Here is a 27446-nt window from a genome sequence, read left to right as displayed (position 1 = left end):
GTGTTGCTCCCCAGGTTACAAACCCCCTCTCCCTGTGATTTCCTTCTAATCCCTGCTTCCATCATTGCAAATGTGAGCCCTGTAGAAGCCTGTGCCTATTAGAAGCTTGCCTTGCTGTGATCAGGCAGAAGGTGGTGCCCTGGCTCTATGTTGGCCAGGAGAGAGGCAGAGAGACACCTTTAAGGCAGGCAGTAGATTCCAGCCAGACAAAAAGTGGGCAGTCTTTTGGCATACCTGCCCCTTTAAGGCAGGTAAGGGCTAAACTCAGTCTCCACCTTCCATACACTGCCTGTGTCAGGAGCAGAGAGGTGTGGACAAGAAACAGAGCCTGGGGAGGAAGGAGGGGGGCAAAATCCCCCTCCCCAGCATGGATCGCAGACTGCGGGCTGCCTTGGCACTGGTGCTCCTCCATTGCTTCTGTCCACCCGCTCTTGAGAGTAAGGAAGGTAAGGGACTGCTGCCCCCCCCCCCCTGCCCAAAGTTCTGAGAGGAAAGCTAGTGAGAGATGGCTGCTCTCTCAGCCCTGGAAGCAAGAATGGTGCAGGATAGCTCTCGTCCCTGCCCCCCTCATGTCCTAGGGAGCAAAAAAGGGCAAGGACTATGTACCCCTGAGGAATAGGAAGCCAAGGGGCAGTGAGTGCTCGGCAGGGAAGGAGAGCCAGAGAAGAGACGGCTGCCATAGACCTAGCACTTGAGGTGTCATGGAGGCCATGTGGTCCCAGCTGCACTTCTAAGAGGTGGGGGTGGGCTCAGAAGGCATAAAGGAAGTGAGAGATTTGGGTTGGCTTTCTTGGTGGTGGTGGGAGGGGGGATATGTATTTCAGAACTGATTATCTGTGGGAGAAGTAACAGAACACTTTGTATTTACAGGGTAACAAAATGAGACAAATTCACTGTGCAAAAAAATACAAGACCAGTAAAGTCCAGTATCAGTCGTGGTGCCAAGAGTTACTGTAGTGATTTTTATAGGTGAAATCCCCCTTCGCTTAATTTTTGGTTTTTATAATACCACACGTGCGTCTCAAACATTTACATGGAAATGTTACAAAATATTTAAATATATATATCTATGGCAAACTCGTGCTTTCTCAGGTAAACTGATCCAGGTGAAATCGTGATCCTTCTGGGAAATTCAGAAGAATTGTGATTTTCACTACAGGCCCTTCGAGTCTGAGGTTCCCACCTCTGGTGTTTTGTTGAGTCCGGCACATAAAAAAATCAATAAACAATCATCATGTTTATTTTCATAAAGCTTAAATATTTGGACAGTGAATTTTGGATTGTGTTAGAAATCGAGACAAGAAACAGGAAGATTGTGGAGTTTTTAAAACCCACATCCATATTTAACCTTCCTGCCCCTCTCCCACTTCAGCTGATTCTGTATCTCTGCTTATTGCTTCTCTCTCCTCTCAGCGGTTCCTGCATCTCTGGTTTTCTTCTCCCCTTTCCTGTATATGGTCTGTCCTTTTATTTCTATACACATCCTATATCATGGATGAGACTGAATGTAGAGGTGTTGGAGACAGGATGGGGTATCATCTGACATTTATTATTGGTTTAGCCGTTCTCGTCTCCTCCCACCCTATACCCGGTTCCCCAGCGTAGCCCCTTCTCTCTTGGTCTGACTTTTAAACCCTCTTTTTAGGTAGGTCAAGAAAAGTTCAGCCAAGGACAGAGAGGTTTGGGGGTTCAAAGTCCAGGGTCTGAAGCTTGCAACGTCATGGTGGAGTTTCAGACTCCAGGTGTTTTCTGTGCCTGGGAAAAATGGTTGTTGTCTTCCTATGTGAGGTGGGTTGAAATGGGGTAATTAGTTTAATTTTTCTCTTACCGTGAATCGCTTTGAGGGATCATAATGAGTCTTGCAGGCATTTTATAGTACTTTTAAAATATAAACGTGGGGGGGGGGGGGGGATGTTTTACACACAAACTCGCTCATAATTCTTATATGTCAAGTGGTTCACAGTAATAGGAAAATGCTAGACACCCACAGCTGAAAAGCATCCCGTGTTGCGAACACTGTACATGGATGTTTTTCCTGTCTGTGTGGCATTCGGGAAGGACCCTTTTACTACGCTGTGGTATAAAGTGGCCTTTGCATGCCCTTAACGCAGGTTTTCCCCTTGCACAGAGGTCAAATGTTCAATTTTTTTCAATTAATGTTGCCATTAGCACGCGGCCATGAAAAATAATTAGCGCATCAGCTCCTACCGACACCTATTTTGTAGGTAGTAGGGGTTCACATGGTAATCCTACGCCAACCAGTTAGCATATGGTAATGTAGCTGCACTAACTGATCAGCACAGAAAGGGCCACTCTCCGCCCCTCCCAACACCCCCCCCCCCCTTTGCGATTAAAAAAATACTTCTTAGTTTGCAGATCATGAAATTAGTCAGGACAACTGAGCATGTCCCACTGTAAACGCACGCTAACACCATAGCTTAGTAAAAGGAACCCTAAATTGACAAGATTTATATTCTGCCCTATTGCAAAAACAAAAAATGCATAGGATGGATTACAATAAATCGGTTTGGGATTATCATCCATTTCCCTATCTACAACGATGTATCAGTGGATTTTTTAAAAGGGCATTGTCCTGGGAGGGGGTAACATATATACCTTGGATTTTCCACTGTACATGCTATCTTACCCCCACCCCCACTGTCCACACAACAGATCAGGTGGGAGGCGTTGGCTTCGTAATAAGGCTTTTGTGTTAATTCTGGGGGCCTAATAGTCAAAGGATTTTTGCTTCTAACTTTGACAATTGTGCTCATAAATTGGCCTCTTTGAAAATGTACTAGAGCTGAGGGCTTAACTTTATACTCAAAATTTCACTAAACTCCTAAATGTAGGAGCATTACAATGTGGACGGCAACGGAGGAGGTTTTAGGGTGGGGGAAGAAAGTTAGTAGCCTAGCGGTGATTTTCAGCACTAGACTGCTAAATTAGGCAAATGAAAGACAGGCCTAAATTTATAAAATGTATCTTTTAAGCCCCTAATAACACAGAAATGCACAGGGTCATACAGGGCCCTTTTACTAAGGCAAGGTAGGCCTAACATGGGATTTGACGTCATTTCTGTGTATTGCCGTTGTGGCACTCCTTGGTTGACTGCTCAATTTCCAAGTCTGAAGGAAGTCCAATTACCACATTTTCTGTTGGTCTCTAATCGAACGTCAACCAAAAAAGATTTGTTTGACCCCTGATGCAGGTTTTGATGCTGTGTCAGGTCGTTATCCGATTATCAATAAAGTTTCTTGGATCTCCTCTACATTTGTCCTCACTTTTTTGTTTTCTATGTACTGAGGCATCCCATGGTAGTTCGGCCATCAGCACGCGCTAATCCCGCGGTAAAAAAATATATATTTTAAAAATCTTTTGCCATGGGAGGTGTGTCTGGTGGCGGAGAGTAGGCACATTACTGCATGGGAACCCTTCCCATCTCCTAAATAGGTGGCAGAAAGGCCATTAAAAAAAATAGCAACCGTGGTCATTTTTCAGCTGGGCTAGAAAGTGGCCGGAGCGTGCAGCAAACCCATGCGCTAATCACAGTGCCAGCCACTTTCTGGCATGCTGTGGTAAAAGGACCCCATAGCTTCCATCTCACCAGACCAGCGTGAAGTTACAGACTTCTGACAATATCCCCTGGATTCCATATATGGCAACTGCAGTTGTGCCGATTTGCATGTGCTACTTAATTAATGAGCAATAATTGCTGGCAACTAATTATTGGTGTTAATTGGCCTTAACTGGAATTTAAGCACACATCTTATTCCATTACGATGTGTGCGTAATGTCAAGGGGGCGTGTTTAGGGTGTTCCATTTTGTAGAATACACCCAATCCGTGCTTAATTTAGGCGCCACCATTTAAATGCAGGCGTCTTACGCTAGGCGCTGTTCTATAAAGTGCTGATATCTTTTATAGAATACCGCGCACTGCAAAATTTCTTCCGCACTGATTTTTTGACACGATTTACTGAATTAGTCCCATGTGTGTAAGCTGGTTGTGAAACAGTTTAGCAGAGAAAATCCCGCAGGGGCATTTGTCAGAGACACAGCAGTGATCAATCTACGCTCAGCCCTCGCCCCCTCTGCCAACCTTTGTCCTCCATTCCAGGCTTTACTGCTTTCACCCTTCCTCTGCTACTGAGAATCCTCTTTGCTTGACCTAGACTTTAACCCTCACTCCCCCCACCACTGAGGATGCTTGACCTAGGCTTTAACCCCCACTCCCCCCACCACTGAGGATCCTCTGTGGCTGTCCCAGGCTTTATACCTCAATCCCCCGCTGCTGAGGATCCTGTCTGGCCCAGGCTGTACTCCTCACTCCCCCCACCACTGAGGATCCTATGTGCCTGTCCTAAACTTTACCTCTCTCTCTCCCTTTGCTGAACATTCACTGTGTTTGTCCCAGGTATTAACTCTCACTCTTCCACTACTGAAAAGAGTCAGGAGGGCTTTATTTTAGCATTGACAACAGACCTGTTACAACAAAAAAAGCAAACAGGTATCCCAGAAGAGTTTACTGGATTAATCTAGTGATTCGAGTAGTGGGCTACAAATCAGGGAAGCCATGGTTCATGTTGCACTGATGCTTCTCAAACCCTTTGGACTGCCTCAAATAATGTCCTAGAGTCCTGGAAATACCTCATGTATCTGAATGAAAAGAAATGAACTCACCTTGAGATACCAATGACAAGGTCTGTGCTAAACCTAAATAAATGAATGCAAATACCCTCTTAATCCCCCCCCCCCCGTTCAGAAGGTGCATTGGTGGGAAAAGGAAGATTTTAACCCTCCTCTTGGCCCATTACTCTAGTTATTAGGCCATCCCCATCTGCTTGGCCCTGAGATGAATGACATGGGGGTGTGGGGGTGGGGGGGAACAGAAAGATAATGTGACTTTTCTGACTCACACACAGACCGGCCAATTTTCAGAAATCCCACGGTACAGCTAACAGGGCACATCCCATACTACTGAAACAACGCAAATAGCTCTCCAATCCTCAAATCATATGTATGCTGTAAAAGTATTTTGCGGTAAGCTCATTTCTTGTGTGCATGCGCCAAGCAACCTTCCGCTGTTCTGTGTCCTTAAATACAAGCTTTTCAATTTTTTTAATTTTTATTTGGAAGGCCTTATATTTAAGTACAGAAAACAGGTGCCAATATGAGCTTTCACTTTTGGATTTGCCTGGACTCGCACTCATTTCTTTAGTATCGGCGATGACAGGCTGGCACAGGCTTTCTTCTGCTTCCAAAAGTAATCAGAACCGGCAGATTTTAAAGTGGAAAGCAAAAGAAATCCTCTCTTCAAACCTTCCACCACCATCTCCAAGCTGGTACAATTTTTCCAGCGGTAGGAACAGGGTTGGTTTGTGCGCTGTTCTCTAGGCATTGGGAAGGTACAGCAAACAACGTCATTAAAAACAACTTGCGGTCATCTCTGCCGCACATGTTTTCCACGCTAAAGCCCTCAGAGCACTCTGCGTGCTATTCGGTTTTGAGAATCAGCCCTAAAGTCAGTGTCAGAGATTAGAAACTCTTCTCCTACAGAATTGACAGCAAACAGAAGACTTTCTTTGTTTAATTGTAGGCATGAGATGGATAGGTTAAGCTCCCTGGCAGAAGTATTGCTGTGAGGTGGGTGCAGTGGGATCCCCAGTGAAGGCGAGGCAGTTTTTCCTCATTCCTCAGAGCTGTGGGTGTGTGTCTTGTCTGGCTTATCTGGGACAGCCTACACCTTCCCTCAGACACAGAAGCAAGATCGCCATTTACATAAAAGGATCTCTCTAGCCTGATAGTCTCTCCCAGTGTCACTAAAGTTATATTAAGTGGGCAATCTTAATTCTCACAAGAATTACAAAGTGTAGAAGACAGTTCCCGGGATCTGGTGTTGGTCCGGATTGGCTCTGCTCAGATTGTCCTTCTAACCTGGGTTCAGGATCCCACAGACGTTGCTGCTCCAGCTGCTGTTTCTCCTCTTTCCTCATGATTAGACACAGTTTTTCCAGCTTATTCTTTTGTGGGAAGTCTTTGATTTTCTCTCTCTCTCTCTCTCTGGGTTTTGCTCAGCATAGAAGGAAATGCATTTCTGCTTCTAGTTTTGTATGCAGAATCTGGCTTTTTAGAGTTTCCAGTTCAGTTTCTACAGTGGGGGAAATAAGTATTTGATCCCTTGCTGATTTTGTAAGTTTGCCCACTGACAAAGACATGAGCAGCCCATAATTGAAGGGTAGGTTATTGGTAACAGTGAGAGATAGCACATCACAAATTAAATCCGGAAAATCACATTGTGGAAAGTATATGAATTTATTTGCATTCTGCAGAGGGAAATAAGTATTTAATCCCTCTGGCAAACAAGACCTAATACTTGGTGGCAAAACCCTTGTTGGCAAGCACAGCGGTCAGACGTCTTCTGTAGTTGATGATGAGGTTTGCACACATGTCAGGAGGAATTTTGGTCCACTCCTCTTTGCAGATCATCCCTAAATCATTAAGAGTTCTGGGCTGTCGCTTGGCAACTCGCATCTTCAGCTCCCTCCATAAGTTTTCAATGGGATTAAGGTCTGGTGACTGGCTAGGCCACTCCATAACCCTAATGTGCTTCTTCCTGAGCCACTCCTTTGTTGCCTTGGCTGTATGTTTTGGGTCATTGTCGTGCTGGAAGACCCAGCCACGACCCATTTTTAAGGCCCTGGCGGAGGGAAGGAGGTTGTCACTCAGAATTGTACGGTACATGGCCCCATCCATTCTCCCATTGATGCGGTGAAGTAGTCCTGTGCCCTTAGCAGAGAAACACCCCCAAAACATAACATTTCCACCTCCATGCTTGACAGTGGGGACGGTGTTCTTTGGGTCATAGGCAGCATTTCTCTTCCTCCAAACACGGCGAGTTGAGTTCATGCCAAAGAGCTCAATTTTTGTCTCATCTGACCACAGCACCTTCTCCCAATCACTCTCGGCATCATCCAGGTGTTCACTGGCAAACTTCAGACGGGCCGTCACATGTGCCTTCCGGAGCAGGGGGACCTTGCGGGCACTGCAGGATTGCAATCCGTTATGTCGTAATGTGTTACCAATGGTTTTCGTGGTGACAGTGGTCCCAGCTGCCTTGAGATCATTGACAAGTTCCCCCCTTGTAGTTGTAGGCTGATTTCTAACCTTCCTCATGATCAAGGATACCCCACGAGGTGAGATTTTGCGTGGAGCCCCAGATCTTTGTCGATTGACAGTCATTTTGTACTTCTTCCATTTTCTTACTATGGCACCAACAGTTGTCTCCTTCTCGCCCAGCGTCTTACTGATGGTTTTGTAGCCCATTCCAGCCTTGTGCAGGTGTATGATCTTGTCCCTGACATCCTTAGACAGCTCCTTGCTCTTGGCCATTTTGTAGAGGTTAGAGTCTGACTGATTCACTGAGTCTGTGGACAGGTGTCTTTCATACAGGTGACCATTGCCGACAGCTGTCTGTCATGCAGGTAACGAGTTGATTTGGAGCATCTACCTGGTCTGTAGGGGCCAGATCTCTTACTGGTTGGTGGGGGATCAAATACTTATTTCCCTCTGCAGAATGCAAATAAATTCATATACTTTCCACAATGTGATTTTCCGGATTTAATTTGTGATGTGCTATCTCTCACTGTTACCAATAACCTACCCTTCAATTATGGGCTGCTCATGTCTTTGTCAGTGGGCAAACTTACAAAATCAGCAAGGGATCAAATACTTATTTCCCCCACTGTATCTGCACATTTCTGTTTCTAATTCTAGTCTCTTACTCTGTATTTGGGAGTCAGTCAGCCTATCTGTCTCTGGTCTGGACTCTGCCCCTCTCATTATTTTATTTATTTATTTAGATTTTGCTCACACCTTTTTCAGTAGTAGTGTTTTCAAGGTGAGTTACATTCAGGTACTCTGGATACGTCACCATCTAAGTTTGTACCTGAGGCAATGGAGGGTTACGTGACTTGCCCAAGATCACAAGAAGCAGCAGTGTGGGATTTGACCCAGCCACCTCTGGATTGCAAGACCAGTGCTCTAACCACTAGGCCACTCCTCCACTCCTTAATCTCTGCTCCCTTCATTCATCAGTTACTCTCTTTCCATCTCCACTTCCTTGCCCCATTGACTGCAGAGCCTCTCCCCTCACTTAGAGACAGAGAGGCGTATTTTCAAAGCAACCTTCAAAAGCTAATCAAGAAATGTATTAAGTTATGTCCAATAAAAAAGGTATCATTTTCTTTTCCATGTTTTATTTTGTTTGATTTCTATTGATAACCTTAAGAGTGGACTAACACGGCTACCACACTCCTCTACAAAGCATTTCCCATAAGCCTATGGAACTTTGTAAGTCTAAGTACTCTGAAAATGAACTCCATATCACCCTAGGGATAATTTTTCAAGCTGACAGTTTGTCCCTCTCCCCCAATAAACAACTTCCCAGCATGGCTTTGATTAACTTGTTCCTCCCCACTCCCAAATACATTTCTTTGCATGTTAGGATTCTGCAGAGAGAAAGTGACTTCTAATGGTTGGTGTGTGTCCTTGCAACATTAACTTTCTTGTGCTGTTTTACAGTGAACTTGCTGGATACATCTATGGCACAGGGAGAACTGGGATGGTTGCCGGATCCTCCGGATACAGGGGTGAGCACTGGGAGGGTTGGGTGTATACCACTGCATCTATATAATCACCCCTTGCAGAGAATAAAGACCATGCTAAGGTATTTCTATCCCATCTGTAACATATGGTGCAGAGAATAAAGGCTATTTCCGTCCCTTTTATTTGGTGCAGGGAACAGAGAGCAGCACCCTTGGGTGTTTCTCTTCTTTTACTGTATCACAGACTGCAGGGAATAAAGATTATCCTCATGCATTTCTTTTTCTTCTACCTCTCTCTATCAGATGCCATATCCAGGTATTTGTATTCTTTCTTTCTCATTGTATCACATAGTTAAGGAAATAAAATCATCCCTAGGCATTTTATTCCTTGCAGCATGTGAGATAGAAGGGATAGAAATGCCTGAGGATGGTCTATATTCCCGGTACCCTCTGATATAGATCATTCTGTCTCACATTATTACACACTGCACTAGAGGCAGGTTTTTGTCAGACAAATCTGATTAAATACTTTGATTGGGTGCCCAAAGTGTTGGATCAAGGGAGAGCGCTAGAAGTGGTGTTTTTAGATTTTAGCAAAGCACTTTGACACAGTTCCGCATAGGTGACTTAGAATTTTAAATTTAGCCCTTTAAGGTACTGGTTATGTGTTTGATTTTCAAGGTCCTCAGACAAAATGGGCCAAGTACTTAATAAGTTAGCTCTCTACACACCTTTCAGACCTCTAAGATCCTCTCAAGGAGCATCACTATTTGTACCCTCATCAAAAGAAATTGTACGATGTAATATCCAGGTTTGCCCCCTGGTTCTCTAGTAATCTTAAATTGACTCATTCTCAACTGCAAAGGGCGGTACATCAATGGCATAAATTGAGTACCCCTTCTCTTCTAATCTACTGTAGGCGACTTCAGGAATACCGCCTTGCTATTAAAAATGCTAAACGTAAGTATTTTGATAAACGTATCGCTCAAGTGGTTAACTGACCTCGGGTCATTTTTCGTATCTTTAACCAAATTTCCCCTACTGACACTCTTCCTTCAACCTATAGAGGTAATGACAGATAAATGGCAGGATAAGATTCAGCTACTACATGCTTCTTTCACTGATCACTCCCATCCCCTTCTTTTTCCCTAACACAACGCCCACTTTCAGTTTCAACATAGTCATATTTTAACTTGCCATCCGCTTCTACAGTTTATAAGGTCATTCAATCTCTCAATCCTACTTCTTCCTCAGTAGACCCATGGCCAACACATTTACTTAAATAGCTTGCCCAGCCTCTTCTCTCTTTTCTTCTCCCTTTGTTTCATTCATCTCTCTCCACAGGTATGGTCCCTTCTGTATTGAAGCATGCTATGGTCACTTCACTGCTTAGGAAACCTCGTCTAGACCCTTCTCAAGCATCCAAGTTATGTCCTATCTCCAACCTTCCATTCTTCGGAAAAATCTTAGACAAACTAGTATTATATCAGTTGATTCACTTCTTGGAATAGACCAATGTCCTTCATCCATTTCAGTCTGGTTTCCGTACGTTTCACAGCACCAAAACTCTTCTTGTGTCCCTCTACGATAATATTTGAGTGTCTTTAGATCAGCGCTTCACTGTTATTGTGGTATCTCTTGATCTTTCTTCCGCATTTGATTTAGTTGATCATCACCTTCTCCTGAACAGTCTCACCTCTGTTGGGATCTCAGGTACTGTTCACTCTTGGTTCTAGATCTATCTCTCAAATCATACGTTCCAACTTAATCATTCTGGTTCTTTTTTTTAGTTTACCCTGTTCTCTCTGGGGTACCTCAGGATTCCATTCTTTCACCCACCCTATTTAATATCTTCCTCTCTCCTTTACTCACTCTCATTCAGAAACAAGGTTGCCAGCCATATTGCTATGCAGATGATATACAGATTCGTTTTTGTACCACAGGTTCATCATCTTTTATTCCAGATACTTTGAACTCCTGCCTTGCTGCCATGTCTACATGGCTGAAGGACAATGACCTCTTCTTAAACAGAATAAAATGCGACTCGACAGTTTTTTCTAATCCAAATGTACCACCCCCCTCTTCCTCCAACTTTGGATTCACTTGCCTATAGTGAATCTATCAAAATTCAAGGCGTAAGTTTTGATTCTAAGTTGATTTTCAAAGACCAAATAGATAACATAACCTTTTTTGCACTTTCACACATCTGTTCACTTAGACAGTTCTTATCACCAGCATCTATCCATTCCCTTATCTTGGCATTGGTAATTACAAGGTTAGATTACTATAACTCCCTCTAGCTGGCCTCCTGCTCCGCTCTCTAAAGCAACTTCAATTAATTCAATTTACCACAGTGAAACTCATACATCGAGCACACCAAGAAGGAGGGGAGTTCCATGGTCGAAATGAACACTGGTTCCCAGTTTCCTACCACATTAAATATAAACTCCTCACTAACCTTCAAATGCCAGAATCTTTCTGCTTGCATAAACTCTTGATCCCTTACTCTCCATCATGCACTCTTCGATCCTCAGGTAACTAGCTTTGTGTTCCTTCACCGATGGCTCTTCACATAACCCTTTCGCACAAGACAGTTTTTAGCTACTTAGATTCCAAGTCTTGGAACAATCTTCCCTCATCTCTTAGAGCAGACATGTCTCTTCAACCATTTAAAGCACTGTTGAAAACCTTTCTTTTCTCCAAAAATCTATGAATCAGATGAAAAAGCAGCACTCTTCCCCTCCCCCACTCACAGTTCAGAAAGAATTTATTGTTTTTGATTGTTGCAAACCGCTTAGTCGTCTCTATGGGCTCAATTTGCAGTCTATCAAGTGTCTGTAAATAAATATCTGAATTCAAGAGAGCTTAGGACAAATACATAGGACCTCTAAGGGAGTGATAGGGAGAGTAGATGGCATGGACGGGCAGACTGGATAGGCCACATGGTCTTGATATTCCTTTATTTTTCTCTGTTTCTATTTTCATGAATGAAGACCATCCCCAGGCATTACTGTCCTTTGTATCTCAAATTATTACACACTGCAGGGAATAAAGACATTTACAAGTGCTTCACTTCAGTTGTATCACATGGTGTAGGGAACATGTAGTATCCCCAGGCATTTAATTAATAATAGTGTGTGTGTGTGTGTGTGTGTGGGGGGGGGGGGGGTCAGCTACTTTAAACCTATATAAAATCACTAATTCTTTATTTTTCCCCCTTCCCCCATGCAGTGGAGTGCTGTGCAGGAGATGGTGAATGGTACCCCCACCTACATGTATCAGGATTGCGATGTTCTGCGCCCTGACACAGACCACTGGCTTCGCAGTGGCTGGATCTTCCGTGATGCCGCCCGCCGAGTCTTCGTGGAGCTCCAATTCACTATGCGCGACTGCCAAAGCTTTGCAGGGGAGTCGGTTGCCTGCCGGGAGACCTTCAACCTCTATTACATGGAGTCAGAGGAGGACCATGGCATTCTTTTTCGCCGCTCACTCTTCACCAAGGTGGATACCATTGCACCTGACCGCAGCTTCACAGACCGGGACCTCATGACGGGTGCCATGCGACTGAATGTGGAAGTGAGCTCCATTGCCCCCCTGTCCCGCCGTGGTTTCTACCTTGCTTTCCAGAACTCGGGTGCCTGTGTGGCGCTGGTGTACGTCCGTGCATTCTATAAGGTGTGTGCATCAGAGACCCGGGGACTTGCACTCTTTCCAGAGACCCTGGCAGCCTCGGAAGGACTGGTGGAAATGCCTGGCAGCTGTGTGGCTAACGCTGAGGAGGATGAGGAGGGTGGGGGGCTGCCCAGGATGCACTGCAGCACAGACGGCGAATGGCTGGTCCCTGTGGGGCGTTGCCGGTGCATAGCAGGACACGAGAGTAAAGATAGTGTGGCATGCTCAGGTTAGTGGGTATTTTTATTTCATTCTCTATTTCCCCACCCAAAGCTCCCTATTGCCCAGTGTTGTGATGATTGCTTTTTAGGTGCTTTCTTCTCCAAAGGGGATTTTTGCTTTTTTGAGTAAAGTGGTGTGGTAGCCATCTTAGTCCGATCTGAAGAAGGGTTACCTCTGAAATTTTCTTTTCTCTGTTTTGATTTATTTCTATTTATTAATGGAGATAGGATGTCTGGCTTGTGCAATACCCACACACGTGGTCAAGGGAGAGTGCAGCAGTACAATTGCGTGGGTAGGCACAGTACTGGATCTGGTAGCAAGGAAGGGGAGAAAGGGGAATGAATCCTGGAGTTGGAGGCTGGGAGTGTGAATCCTACTCATAATGCACAGGGAGCGTTAATCCCAGCTGTGGCTGAGGGTGGGGCCAAAGTCTCAGGTTCCCAGGCAGCCTTTGACCCTCAGGCACTTCCTATGACTCAGGCTCTCAGGGCAGGGAAGGGTTACAGTTAATTATCTCTGTGGTTGGTTTCCCAGGCTCTGCCTGGCTGATCCTCCACCTCCTTCCCCTGGCTCTGGTAAAACTGGTTCCTGCACTGACTCACACACACCTTGAACCTTCTCTGCAGAGCCCTCATAATAGCTGGGTAATCCCCTAGTCAGCATTCCTCTTGGTCTCATCTCATCTCTGCCCCTCTGGAATACCCTACCTCTGTCTTGGCCCATCACTCAGCTCTTTCCACCTTAGAACTGTATATGCCTCACACCCCACAAAAATTCTATTATTCCGAACCTTGAATAACAAAGGGTTGGGCTTGTCTGGACAAGCCTCTCTCTCTCCCCCACCCTGACTGTCCTGGGAGGGAGGATTTATGCCATATCTCTATTCATTTGTCGGAACAGAGGAAGACTGAAGTCGGTGATGCTGCAGCTCTTTAATCTCCCATTGATATTGTCTCTATTCCCCATACCAGGCTGTATGTTTGGGGTAGGGGTCCTCCCTGTCCCCTCCACCCTGCCCTTTTTTTCTTTTTTAAGCGTTTTCCACAACCTTCCAGAAAAATAATTGCTTGAAATAATAACAGCCCAACTTTCTCCTACTGAACTGTTCTAGACTTGACCCCTGTGTCCTTCAGCGCCATAAGCACTGCTCCTTCTGTCTCTGAAAGTACTGGACGAGGTAGAGGACAGATACAGGCCTGGCCCTTATCCTCCCCATCCCCCTAAAGAGAGGCCAACATTTAGGTGCCAGGAAGGTGTCTATTTGGAGCGTATTCTAAAAAAGAAAGTGGATGCCCACTTTCCTTTACAGAACACTAGCATAGCAGGTAAATACGCATGTATAATTTAGATGCAGCTCTTAACACCAGTCATAGATCTTGTGCCTAGATTGGTAAAAAAAAAAAACATTACATGTAAATTATAGTGTTACAGGTTACAATTTATATACCGCTAACACCAAAAGTTCAAAGTGGTTTACAATAAGATTAAAATCAAGACAACCTCTTGATGAAAAAGTTAACAACAAATAGTCAAAGCTCAGTCATAAGTAACAAAAAATTCTTAAAAAGGGAATTTTTTAACATCTGTCTAAAATGTGTATACTCTAAATTGTTCATAAAACAAGAGACATATGCTAGCCAGATTTGAGGGGCTTGATAGGCAAAGAATTTATCAAAGATCTTATATCTGTTGTTCCCCTTTAGCCTTCCCTTCAGCTAATTTATAGTTCTACTCCTCAAGTACATAAGTATTGCTGTACTGGGACAGACCGAAGGTCCATCGAGCCCAGCATCCTGTTTCCAACAGTGGCCAATCCAGATCACAAGTACCTGGCAAGATCCCAAAACAGTACAACACATTTTATGTTGCTTATCCTAGAAATAAGAGTGGATTTTCCCCAAGTCCATTTTAAGAATGGTCTATGGACTTTTCCTTGAGGAAGCCATCCAAACCTTTTTTAAACCCCACATTCTTTGTCAACGAATTCCAGAGTTTAATTACATGTTGAGTGAAGAAACTTTTTCTCCGATTTGTTTTCAGTTTACTACTTTGTAGCCTTATTGCGTGCCCCCTAGTTCTAGTATTTTTGGAAAGAGTAAACAAGCGATTCACGTCTACCCGTTCCACTCCGCTCACTATTTTATAGACCGCTATCATATCTCCCCTCAGCCGTCTTTTCTCCAAGCTGAAGAGCCCCAGCCGCTTTTAGCCTTTCCTCATAGGGAAATCATCCCATCCCCTTTATCATTTTTGTCACCCTTCTCTGTACCTTTTCTAATTCCACTATATCATTTTTGAGATGTGGTGACCAGAATTGAACACAATATTCGAGTTGCGGTTGCACCATGGAGCGATACAAAGGTATTATAACGTCCTCATTTTTGTTTTCCATTCCTTTCCTAATAATACCTAACATTCTATTTGCTTTCTTAGCCGCCACTACCGCACACTGAGCAGAGGGTTTCAATGTATTATCAACGATGACGCCTAGATCCCTTTCCTGGTCGGTGACACCTAATGTGGAACTTTGCATTACGTAGCTATAATTCAGGTTCCTCTTTTCCACATGCATCACTTTGCACTTGCTCATATTAAACGTCATCTGCCATTTAGACGCCTAGTCTCCCAGTCTCATTAGGACCTCTTGTAATTTTTCACAATCCTCTTGCGATTTAACAGCTTTGAATAACTTTGTGTCGTAGCAAATTTAATTACCTCACTAGTTACTCCCATCTCTAGATCATTTATCCTATATAATAATTCTCACCTCCAACGTTCTATGCGTCTGCCTGCCTGTGTCTGTAACTTTCTTCACAGGTGGGCTCCGAAGCCCTAGCTGACGTCACTAAACCCATTATGATGCGACCCGGAGGAAAAGAAAACCCCTCACAGCAGATCCACTCTCTCCCCTCCCCCCCCCACGAGTTAAAGACCCCAACTCCCTCCCTCCGATTTGCAGATCCCCTTCCTCCGATTCCCAGACCCCCCCCCCCCCCCGCAGTCCATGACCTCTGGACCCCCGTGCCGCGACCCTCTCGAGCCCCCGTTCCGGTCACAAACCCTCCCCCCGCTGCCGTCACGTACCTGTGCTGGCGGGGGACCCCAACCCCCATCAGCCGAAGTCCTCTTCTTGGACGCGCGGCGTGGACGAATGACGTGATCAAGTTGGAATCTGTTTGTGTGCGTGCGTCTTACGTCAGATGCACGAACACAAACTGATTCAAACTTAATCACACCATTCGTCCACGCCGCGCGGCCAAGAAGAGGACTTCGGCTGGCAGGGGTTGGGGTCCCCCGCCAGCACAGGTACGTGACGGCGGTGGGGGGAGGGTTGGCGGCGGGAAGGGGTGCTCGAGAGGGTTTCGGCGGGGGGTCCAGGGGTCAGGAACTCTGAGGGGGGGTCTGGAAATCGGAGTGAGGGGGTCTGCAAATTGGAGGAAGGCAGGGAGGTGGGGTCTGAAACTCGGAGAGCGGGAGGGAGGGGTCTGGAATTCGGAGGGAAGGAGGGGGGTCTGGAACTAGGGGGGGACGGGGGTCTGGAATTCAGAGGAGGGGATGAGAGGGGTGGAGAGGGGGAATGCACCACATGTACAAAAACTAAAAAAAAAAAAGGGGACGACGACCCTGGAACACGGAGGAAGGGGGGACAATGGAACTGGGTGGGAGGGAGGGGCCCCAGGCACACATACTCTCTCTCACAGACACACACTCACACACACACAGTCTCACTCACTCTGTCACACACACACACACACACACACTCGCAGACTCACTCTCTCTCTGTCACACAGTCACTCTCACACACACTCTCTCAAACATACACACTCCGAGGAAAACCTTGCTAGCGCCTGTTTCATTTGTGTCTGAAACGGGCCTTTTGAACTAGTAATAAATATGTTAAAAAGCAGCGGTCCCAGTACAGACCCCTGGGGAACCTATCTACCCTTCACCATTGAGAATACTGACCATTTAACTCTACTCTCTGTTTTCTATCTTTTAACCAATTTTTAATCCACAATAGGACACTACCTCCTATCCCATGACTCTCCAATTTCTTCTGGAGTCTTTCATGAGGTACTTTGTCAAATGTCTTTTGAAAATCCAGATACACAATATCGACCGGCTCACCTTTATCCACGTTTGTTCACCCCTTTGTAGGAACCTGAAAATTCAAAGTTGGACAATAAGTATCCAGGACATTCACTATTCACAACATGATAAAATGTAGAGGAAAATTTGAATAAAATCCTGTCCCCAATCAGGAGCCAATGAAACTCCATATAGAATTTAGAAATCTTATCATGTTTATGTAGAGAATAAATCAGTCGTACAGAAGTGTTTTGAATCATCTGCAGACGCTGAAGGATGTACCCTGGAGCAACAAGGAAAATCAGATTATGATAGCCTAACTTTGAACAATTCAGACTGCTTGTTCAAGCCTTGCTTTTATCAATCTCGAAAAACTTTCTAATTCTCAATTTCCTCATCAAAAAATAAAAAGAGCTTTTATCCTTGGAAATTAACCTGATGTTCTAGAGAGAGAGAGATAATTGATCCAAAAGAACTCACAGAATTTTGATTACAGGAGAAAAAGGGTATTTAAACTTGATCAACAATAATATGGTCAATCAACCGATCAGGATTGTTATCCAAAAACAAAAACTTAGTTTTCTCAGAATTCAATTTAAGCTTAGTTTGACATCCACAAACTAATTGTAGACCTGTTCTATCCTTCTGTGTGTACGTAATTCTGTTTTTCATCTATTTCTGCCTTCAAACTATGCACAATTTTAGAGAATAGCACTTTTATAACATGCGTATATGCCACGTTCACGTTCTCCTTATAGAGAATTACCTCAAGGGAAATGCACTTTGCTTTTCTACAGATTTACCTTAGGATTTTTGCACTGAAATGTGAGGCTCCTCCGCCATCTGGTGGCCATATGACAGTACTACCATTCTCCCTTACCAGGTTTTATCATGTCTAAAAAGTAATTACAGTACAAGGTGGTGGAATTTATTCATCCGGAATCACTGGATTTATCCAGTTGAAACTTGATGTGAAGGCCAACCACAGTGTCCAACTTTGCAGAAATGTAAAAAGGCATTGAAAACTCACTTATTTCTGCACGCCATTGTTGATATTTGATGCTGAAATTGTTTAAACTGAGTCTTTGGAAGTTTGTATTCTTGTGAATATATGTATGTTTTCTTTGTAAGCCGCTTAGGTTGTAGTGATATAAATTTTATAAATAAATAAATAAAATAAATAGTCGTGAAATTTATCCTACTGAAAATGACCTGAACCTAATGAGTTAAATATTTAAAAATGCCTCAAAATTCTATCCCTCAATCCTAGATTTTCTTTTTCAGATAGAGACAGGATATGTTCTTATGTTGGAGTTTGTAATTTCTTTTTACAACATCCACCCAAAAGACATGATCCATAGATGTTTCTGTGCCTGAGTTCCAGGCCTCCCTGGACCCTTCTCTCCGGGTGTAGTACTGAGAAAGGAGGCCACTTGCACATATTACTCACAACCTGTGCGCATTGCATAAACGCTCCAGGTCTTGTCCTGTATGATTTGTATTTCATGCATGTATTTACTCATATGAGCCTACAAAAGGTGGGAAAATGTGGGATACAAATGTAACAAATAATAATACGTAATACTTATGGGATGTGTTATTTTTTTTCCTATCTTTCGGCAGCGTGCACACGAGGTTTCTACAAGGACTCCCCACAGACCCCACGTTGCCTGAAGTGTCCCCCCAACAGCTCTTCGGCATCTTCCAGCGCCACTGCTTGCTCCTGCAACGTGGGATTTTACCGTGCCCGTGGCGAGGGACATGGAACCGCCTGCACCCGTGAGAGAGCTACTTGGGCAGATAGGGGAGGGATCAGGTGGTCTTTCGAGGAGAAGGAGGCAGGAATGAAATGGTGTTAGAGGGAAGGGAATTTATAACACAAGTGTAGGGAATTTTGGAAGTACTGATGGTAATTGCCTGTATTAGGGCAGAAAGGGAGGAGAGTTACAAATCCCCCAAAACTATCAAGCAACACTTGTGCAGTGGTGTCCCTGGCTCCCCTGCTCTCTATAGACACATGCACAGAGCCTGGCTTCTTCTGATGCTGAGTTTCATCTTTTGTGAAGAGAATTGGAGTAACTTAATAAATGATGTCAGAAAAAGACTAGCTTTGCCCATCCAGTCTGCCCAGAAAAGCGGGCAAGGTTGTACTTGCGACTCCATGTGAGCTACTCCCCTCTTTGTCTTAAGGGTTGTAACTGATGCCTGGTGCAGTCTACTCCCCTACCACTTCCTTTTTCTTTTTTTTATTCTTTGAAGTGTGAAAGTTTTACTGTGTGGAAACGCTCTATACTTTTATCTCATTTTCATGCTGTTTAGTGAACCTCTCTGTTTATCCCATGCCTTTCTGAATTCCGTCACTGTTTCTGACCCCATCACTTCCCACAACAGAGCATTCCAGGCATCAATTCAGTGGTATGGGCCCAGGTGGCCACACCAGTCATATGGCTGGCAAGGATCCTGGCATCTCTCCCTCCAGGAGATCGGGTTGGGGGTCACTTAACTCCACTCCCCCTCCCCCCAATACCTTTAAATCCTTTAGTTCTTTACGGGCAGCCAGCAGCAACATATTCCCCCTCCTCGCGCCAGCCCAAGCTTTCCCTCTGAAGCAAATTCCTGTTCATGGGACCAGGAAGTTGCATCAGAGGGAAGGGTCAGAGCTGGCGTGAGCAATGGTAACTGAGTTGTTACTCGCTGCCGGTGAAGACCTAAAGTTACTGGGGGGTTGGGGGAGTGGAGTTAAGTTATCCACCGATCGCCCTGGGGGAGGAAGAGATGCTGGACAGTGCAGTTATCGTGCCCACCTACTTTGGGTTCAGGCCCGCTCAAAATTGGGTGCTATCGTCCTACATTCACTGCTCTCTCTGTGGAAAAGTATTTCCTGATGTTGCTGTTAAGTTTCCCTCCTTGCAACTTCATTTTATGTCCTCTCGTTCTATAGCCTCTCCATTTCTGAAAGGATTGTTTTGTTTCTTCTTATCTTTCAAGAATTTAAATGTCTGTATCATATCTCCCGTGTCCTTCCTCTCCTCCAGGGTATATGTATTCAAAAGTCTCTACACATAAATGTTTGGGCACAAACCATATATCATTTTGATAGATTTTCTGTGAAAGGCTTTGAGTCTTTTTACAGCCTCCACAGCTGAATACAGTACACCAATGTGTTCTCAGCAATGACTTGCACGAGCCCTTTATTTTCTGCTGGCTATGCCAACCTCAGTGCAGCCAAGCATCTTTCTGGTCTTGGCCACTGCCTTGTCACATTGTTTTGCCACCTTGAGATCCTCAGTCTGTCACCCTGAGGTTTCATTCCTGGTCTGTGCATGTCAGCCTTTCACCTCCCTTTGTCACCCATCTTCATTCCCTCCAAAGTGGACGAATCTTTTTGACAAAAGATGTATCATGTTAATTGCTAGTGACGAGTCTGAGGTATATATTGTAAAACCACTGTGAACCTTAAAAAACTTACACCCCCAAATAAATTGTCTGTCTCTCTCCAGGACCCCCCTCTGCTCCTCTGAACATCAGCACCACTCTATCAGGTGCCCAGCTGTCCCTCCGCTGGCTGCCCCCAAGTGATCTTGGTGGCCGCAAGGAGCTATTCTACCATGTCTCCTGCTTCCTCTGCTTGCCAGAGGTGGGGACCTGTGATCCCTGCAAGGATGCCTTGACTTTCCGGCCAGCATCAGAAAGATTGGTACAGCCCTGGGTGATGATGGATGGGCTGGAGCCATATACAAATTACACCTTTCGCGTGGAGGCCAGAAACAACGTCTCAGAGCTGCTGGAAGACCGTGGGAGGTTTGCAGAGGTGACAGTGGTTGTAGGACACACAGGTAAATGAGATGCGGAAATAGTTGCATGCTTGCTTAGACAATAAAGATGCAGGGCTCCCTTAATACATGGGTTATTCAAAGGGGGAAAAACTAAGCCTATCTGTACTACACAGAATTTACCAGGAAAAGGCAACAAATCTCAAAATATTATCCTACCTGTTCACATTTTTTTTTCTGGTTATTCAGCTTTTTGTTTTTAGGAGATTTGTTTATGACATTTATACCCCGCATTTTCCCAACAAGCTAAAAAGAAGTCATTACAAAATATATAAACCCACCCATATTTTCCCCCTGGGTCTGCTTATATTTTTGTTTAAAACATACATTTTTATTTTCTGGAACTAAATATTGTTTTTCTTCCTATTAAAGCCATAGCATGTTTTTTTTTCTCTCTCTTTCTTCAGCTTTTTGGGCTGTATTTCTGTTTATGTGTATCAGTACAGTGTCTACCTGGGGTTCTGATTAGAACCCACTTATCAGCTGTCTTGCTTTAATCCATCATTTATCTATGTTGTGGAGTGCCTGCATGCGAGCAGGGTGTGATGACACTCAGCACAGCAACACCCTGATTTACTCAGGTTCTTACAGCTAGGATGAGTGACTACACCACCAGATGATTGGTTGCAGTCTCTGGCTGGGATCTCTGAACTTTCACAGTGATGCCTGATTTGAAAAGCTGCTGGGGAGAAGTAAATCTCTCCTCTGCCTGTACCTAACAGGGGCTGCTTCTCTCCCTCCCCAGTTCCACTGGTAGTGAATCAGATCAGCCTGGTGAAACGAAGTGAGACTAGTCTGTCAGTGTCATGGACAGCACCACTGCAGCACCGGAGCCAGACCCACCTCAGCTATGAGATCAAATTCTACGAGAAGGTGAAGGAACCTCTGACAGATATCTCTTTGTATACTATGGGGCTCATTTTCATACTATGGGGCTCATTTTCAAAGCACTTTTACTTACAAAGTTCCACATTAGTTATTTATTTAGATTTTGCTCACACCTTTTTCAGTATTAGCTCAAGGTGAGTTACATTCAGGTACACTGGATATTTCTCTGTCCCAGGAGAGCTCACAATCTAAGATTGTACCTGAGGCAACGGAGGGTTAAGTGACTTGCCCAAGATCACAAGGAGCAGCAGTGGGATTTGAACCGGCCACCTCTGGATTGCAAGACCGGTGCTCTAACCACTAGGCCACTCCTCCACTCCAAAGAATCTTGTTACTCTTTGGGGTTCTACATGAAATGTTGCTACACTTAAAGATTCTAGAATTCTAAAGAATAACAAGATTCCATGCAGAATTTCAATTTGGATTTTGCTCACACCTTTTTGAGTAGTAGCTCAAGGTGAGTTACATTCAGGTACTCTGGATATTTCTCTGTCCCAGGAGGTCTCACAATCTAAGTTTGTACCTGAGGCAACGGAGGGTGAAGTGACTTGCCCAAGATCACAAGGAGCAGCAGTGGGATTTGAACCGGCCACCTCTGGATTGCAAGACCGGTGCTCTAACCATTAGGCCACTCCTCCATATGTAACTCTGTAAGTCTAAGTGCTTTGAAAATGTACCTGTATGCCTCCATCTTTCCCTGAGCAATTTCTTTTCCCTCTTGCAGGGTGGAGAGGAGCATTACACAGTGAAAGAGCTACAAGAACCAGACGTGACCCTCACAGACCTTCACCCAGACACCACCTACGTACTGCAAGTGCGTGCCTGCAGTCCCCTGGGAGCTGGACCCTACTCTGATCACCAGGCATTCCAGACACTTCCGACAGGTAAGTCCATGACCCTCAACAGGGGGCTTTCACACACCTTTGTCTGTGTTCATTGGAGCAGCTGCTTCACTTACTCTTGTCTCCTCCCTCCGCAGAGTCAGAGAAACCCAGTGCTGGTTTACTGGCTGCCATCATCATAGGAGTTCTTCTGATTCTTGGAGCGCCAATATTTTTCATCTACATCCGAAAAAGGTCATATGCTGTAAATATGGTATGGGGTGCTACAGGACAGGTGCACTGCCACAGCTGCTGTATGTTGGGGGGGGGGGCATCTCTGCACTGGACTAGCAGAGGGGCTGCAGGACAGGAATAAGGTGGGTGAGGAGCAGTGTGTTGGGGGGAAGGGGAAGGTGCATTAGCAGCAATAATTGGGGTCTTATTACTGGAACAGCAGGGGTGATGGAAATTGGCAGAGCTGTGTGTTAAGGGAGCAGAGCTTCAGTTTTGGAATAGCAAGAGGTGAGTGTTGGATTTTGATATCTTGTTTCTTTTGCCTGTGGACAGAAGGAAATCTCATCGGCATCGTGGGGGTACTGACTGTTCAGATCAAGGTAATTTCTGCTCCGTGTGTCTCTCTATCTTAGGGATGCACAATAGAGGCTGGGGATTAGGGGTCTGTAATTCAATCTAGCATTCTGTCCTGGGTGGACTAACTCTGGCTGTTTTGGGGGGGGGGGATACAGAGTGGAGGCTGGGGATTAGGGCTACGTCATTCTGCTGGTCTGTCTCTTCTGATTGCTGGATGGAACCATTCAGTCTCCCTTGCGACAAGAGGTGCATGTCAGAGAGTTACAGAGGCCTAATCTGGTTCTCTCTTTTTCTCTCTGAATGCAGCAGAGAAGGTTCTCCTGAAACCTTATGTGGATCTTCAAGTGTACGAGGACCCATCCAGGACCTTCCTGCAATTCACAAAGGAGACTGACCCAACATATGTCAATATGGAGAGTGTCATCGGCGAGGGTGAGTCCAGCTCAGAATTGTTCTCTGCTCACCTCGATTGCCAGCTGCCTCAGGACTCGTCATGCCACTGGTTTTCTATGCATTGTACCCATATCCTGCCTAATTGATTATAAGGAGTGTCCTAAGAAGTTTGCAATAATTTTAAAAACATTTTATCACTAAACAAAATATAAACACTATAATAACAATAATTAAAAGTGTATCACACACCTCTGATGAAGGAGAAAGGCCAGCAGTAAACATACCAAAACATATTAAAGTTTATAAAAGAAACAAATCTCTCTGCTGTCTTGTGATGTCTCTACAGGAGAGTTTGGTGAGGTATACCGTGGCTCGCTGCGGCTCCCGGGGAAGGAGAAAGTGGTTGTAGCCATCAAAACACTGAAGTCCACGTACTCTGAGTCGCAGTGGTGGAACTTCCTACGTGAGGCCACCATCATGGAACAGTTCAGCCACCCCAACATTGTCCAGCTGCAAGGAGTGGTCACCAAACGTAAGAGGCAACCCATGATAGGGGTAGAAGAAGCAAGTTAGAGATCCATCTCACTGTCCTACTCAGCATGAAGTCACTTGAATAACTAAGTACTGTCAAGCACAGGTTCTCTCTTACATGGTTGTGTACAATGCTGCATATTTTTTATTTAATTTTGGCATTTAGTTCAAGGTAGAGGACAATCATGCATTATAAGCAGGTATTTTCTGTCCCTAGAGGGCTCACAGTCTCAGTTTTTGAGGCAATAGAGGGTTAAGTGACTTGCCCAGGGTCACAAGGAGCTGCAGCAGGAATTGAACTCAGGATGCCAGGATCAAAGCCCACTACACTAACCTTAAGGTCGCTCTTCCCCTCCTAGCATGTCTAGTAGCTCCATGTACGTAGTAGTAGCAGTTGTAGCACTTGATCTTTCTGGGCACACATGGCCAGTACTGTGTAAACTGATGGTGCTACCTGTATTTCTTAAGTTAGATCAGTGGTTCCCAATCCATCCAGTCAGCTTTCCAGGATATCTACAATGAAATGTGTGAGAGGTTTGTGTATATTGATTATGGCTGCCTGGGTGTATCCTGAGGGCTGTGCTGAGAACCCCTGGATTAGAACAGTGGTTCATTTCTTGGCTATTTTCTCCTCTTCCACCAGAAAAACCCATGATGATCCTCACTGAATTCATGGAGAATGGAGCTTTGGATGCTTTCCTTAGGGTAAGAATAGCAAGAGGTTGCAACCCAGGCCTCCTGCCCTTGAGCTGACATGTTCTCTCTTCCCCCTCCCCACATCTGACACCTCTGGTTATTTCACCCCCTGCAGGAGAATGATGAGAAGTTTAGCTGTGTGCAGCTAGTAAAAATGTTGCAGGGCATTGCCGCCGGGATGCGCTACCTCTCCGAGAGAAACTACGTACACCGCGATCTGGCAGCCCGTAACATTCTGGTCACACGCAACTTCCTCTGTAAGGTCTCGGACTTTGGCTTGTCCCGCGTGCTGGAGAATGACTTGGAGGGCACCTATGAGACACGGGTAAGGGGTCCCTGGAATCCCACAGAGGGTCCTCAGAGACAGGGAAATTGTGAAATGCACATGGAGCAAAAAGGGAGGAAGACAAGGAGATCCAGTTAAGAAGCCAATGGAGGAAAGGCATAGGGAGTCCCAAGGGAGGGCACATCAAAGGAAAGGTGTGGGGACAGTTCTAGGAGAGGAGAGCAGGGGTATATAGGAGGGGGGCATTGTGTAATATGTCTGCTCCCTCCTACAGGGAGGGAAGATCCCCATTCGTTGGACAGCGCCGGAAGCCATTGCTAACCGCACCTTCACTTCAGCCAGTGATGTCTGGAGCTTTGGGATTGTAATGTGGGAGGTGCTGTCTTATGGCGAAAAGCCCTACGGAGACCTAACCAATCTGGAGGTGAGAGGAAGAAATGACATCACTGATGCGCCCTGCTGTGCTGTTTGTCAAAAGTCAAAGGTCATACTCATATGCCCAAACACTCCTAGTCTTGATTTTATACACTCTGTAAGCTCATTTTTTCTCACATCAGGTGATGAAAAGTATTGAGGATGGTTACCGCCTGCCCCCAACTGTGGACTGCCCCCCAGTGTTGTATGATCTCATGAAGAACTGCTGGGCAGGAGACCGCCAGCGCCGACCTCTCTTCCGCCAAATCCAGGCTGAACTGGACCATCTGTTGGCCAACCCCCACTTCCTTCGTGGTGTGGCCGACTTTGACCCCAGGTAAGAGGCGAGGGCAGGGAGGGTGTGGTACACAGCTGGTCTCCATGTGGGCAAAACCAGGCATAGGATCCTGTTCCTCTTCTCCTTTTTCCTTGTCCACAGGGTGACCTTGCGACTGCCCAGCTGCAGCGGCTCGGATGGGATCCCTTACAGGAGCATCCCAGAGTGGTTGGAGTCCATCCGCATGAGACGCTATATTATTAACTTCCGTTCTGCTGGGCTCGACAACATGGAGTCTGTGTTGGACCTCACCACAGAGTACGTGACAGTTTGAGGGGCAGGAAGGGCAAGCATTGATCACTAGAAAGTTTGTGTGTGAGGGAGGGAAACACGGGACAGAATAGAGAAGGAATCTAAATACATCTCTTGCCCCAGGAGAATTGTCTTTTAATTCCACCTCTGCCGCCATCTCTCATTGTGTAACCTTCAGCATGGACTCGCTCAGACCTGTGACACCTATAGATCCAGTATCCAATCTTAGTTACAACCAAGTGTTTGTCATTAATGTCCAGCACAAAATCAATAAGCTTCAACATCAAAAGTCCCAGCTTTCAATCCCATTCTGCCCCCAATCCTCACCACATGTTCTTTAGCATGGAGTCGCATAGAGCTGCGAAACCTGCAAACCCAGCTCACAATCATAATAACAATAAATGATCCATCCGGTCTGCCCAGTTAATACTTGTACACTTATGTAGATGATGTGCATGAGTTTCCCCACATGTGTCCCTACTACAGGTGACAAAATCTGGTCCTCGTCCCTACCCCCATCCCTATCATATTACTACTGTATCCTCACCATCCCTACTGATTTCCCGTTGTCCCCGTCCCCACCTCACCTCTGTTGGCCACATCTTTTACCTGAGTTTACCACCTTATCCACTATTTTCTCCCCAGTATATCTAAAATCTGCTTCCATACTGGCCTCCACAGCCTCTGCTACAACCAGCTCTCACTGTGTGACACCTGCTGACTTGATTTCCAATCCTAGCACTACTGCAAACGCTCACTGTGTGACTGTCAGCATTTTTTTTTAAACAATTTCATATCCCTTATCTCTCAGGGACCTGATGCAGATGGGCATTACCCTTCCTGGCCACCAGAAGCGGATCCTGTGCAGTATCCAGGGATTCCAGGAGTGAACACAGCCCGCAGTCAGCAACGAGGCACTGCTCGAATGGACAGCAAGCTCTGTCAGAACAACCACAGGAAAAACAGAACTTTCTGAACAGAAATATTGCCTTAACTTTTCTGTTGTCTGTCTATGCATATTTTCCTCCACTCGTGGCAGTACTAAGTTTACTGTTGCCCGGAGAAACTGCACCAGATGCACTACAACTGATAAAAAGTTGGACATAGTACGTAGTAAAGGATTATTACACAAGAACTGATTGATAATAGAGGTGACCGTGCCAAGTAATAATTCAGTGAATCATGTTGAGAGAGACCAAGGAAATATTTTCCATTGTATTAGGAGCTACAGGCTTGAGTCAAAGGAATTTTCAAACACAAGTGAAACGATGCAAGTACTACAATGAGTGAAGTTCCTTCCATTGTCATGGTATTTGCAAAACTAAGTCGTTTGGAGCCACTGCCCTGTGAGATCAGGGGTCAGGGAGGTTTTCAGGGGTGCTTCTGGAAAAGCCAAGTGAGAGGTGAAATCCAGAACTGAACAGGGACAGGTCTTCTGCAAAGGCTTACGGAGGACCGAGAGAAACTTTTGCAGATCCCAGAGGAGGAACAGGACTGGAATGTGGTAGGAGAAGGAAATGCTGTTTATTTAAAACAATCAGTTAAAAACAGAACAAAAATTATCTCAGAGAAGTTGATGCACAAACAGGATGAAAAGAATTCAAGGAAAATGGTATTAATACAGCAAGGTAAAAGGGGGAGGAGAGAGAAAACAGGAGGCAGCTTGTACATCCTATATAATAAAGCTCACCTCCAACGTTCTGAAGCTGCCTGGTGGCTTCCGCTGGTGGTGTCCTTCATGGAGTAGATCGTGACATCATGGGAGAGGGGAGGAGCCACGAGTGTCCAATGTGGAGGTGGAGGAGTAGGGAAACGTC

The 27446-nt window shown here is 45.2% G+C and overlaps 1 protein-coding gene across 1 annotated transcript; it reads left to right on the top strand.

The window, feature by feature from the left end:
- Positions 1-290: 290 nt before the first annotated feature.
- On the top strand, positions 291-27446 carry EPHA1 (EPH receptor A1). Its single transcript, XM_030187061.1, has 17 exons — positions 291-446; positions 8582-8649; positions 11836-12505; positions 18211-18366; positions 20088-20423; positions 21166-21293; positions 22033-22192; positions 22288-22384; positions 22697-22743; positions 23027-23152; positions 23460-23645; positions 24288-24349; positions 24456-24665; positions 24901-25050; positions 25184-25377; positions 25480-25635; positions 26441-27446. Exons 1-17 carry the CDS (start codon positions 368-370, stop codon positions 26517-26519), a joined length of 2904 nt encoding a protein of 967 aa, XP_030042921.1. The 5' UTR covers positions 291-367; the 3' UTR covers positions 26520-27446.

The sequence above is a fragment of the Microcaecilia unicolor genome, chromosome 14 (assembly GCF_901765095.1).
Source record: "Microcaecilia unicolor chromosome 14, aMicUni1.1, whole genome shotgun sequence".
Lineage (NCBI taxonomy): Eukaryota > Metazoa > Chordata > Amphibia > Gymnophiona > Siphonopidae > Microcaecilia > Microcaecilia unicolor.
This window is presented reverse-complemented; position numbering and strand designations above follow the sequence as displayed.

Coding starts and splice junctions, on each gene's coding strand:
- EPHA1 (XM_030187061.1), top strand. CDS start 368: ATGGATCGCAGACTGCGGGCTGCCTTGGCACTGGTGCTCCTCCATTGC. Junction 447..8,581: donor CGCTCTTGAGAGTAAGGAAG/GTAAGGGACTGC, acceptor GCTGTTTTACAG/TGAACTTGCTGGATACATCT. Junction 25,378..25,479: donor GTGGCCGACTTTGACCCCAG/GTAAGAGGCGAG, acceptor CCTTGTCCACAG/GGTGACCTTGCGACTGCCCA.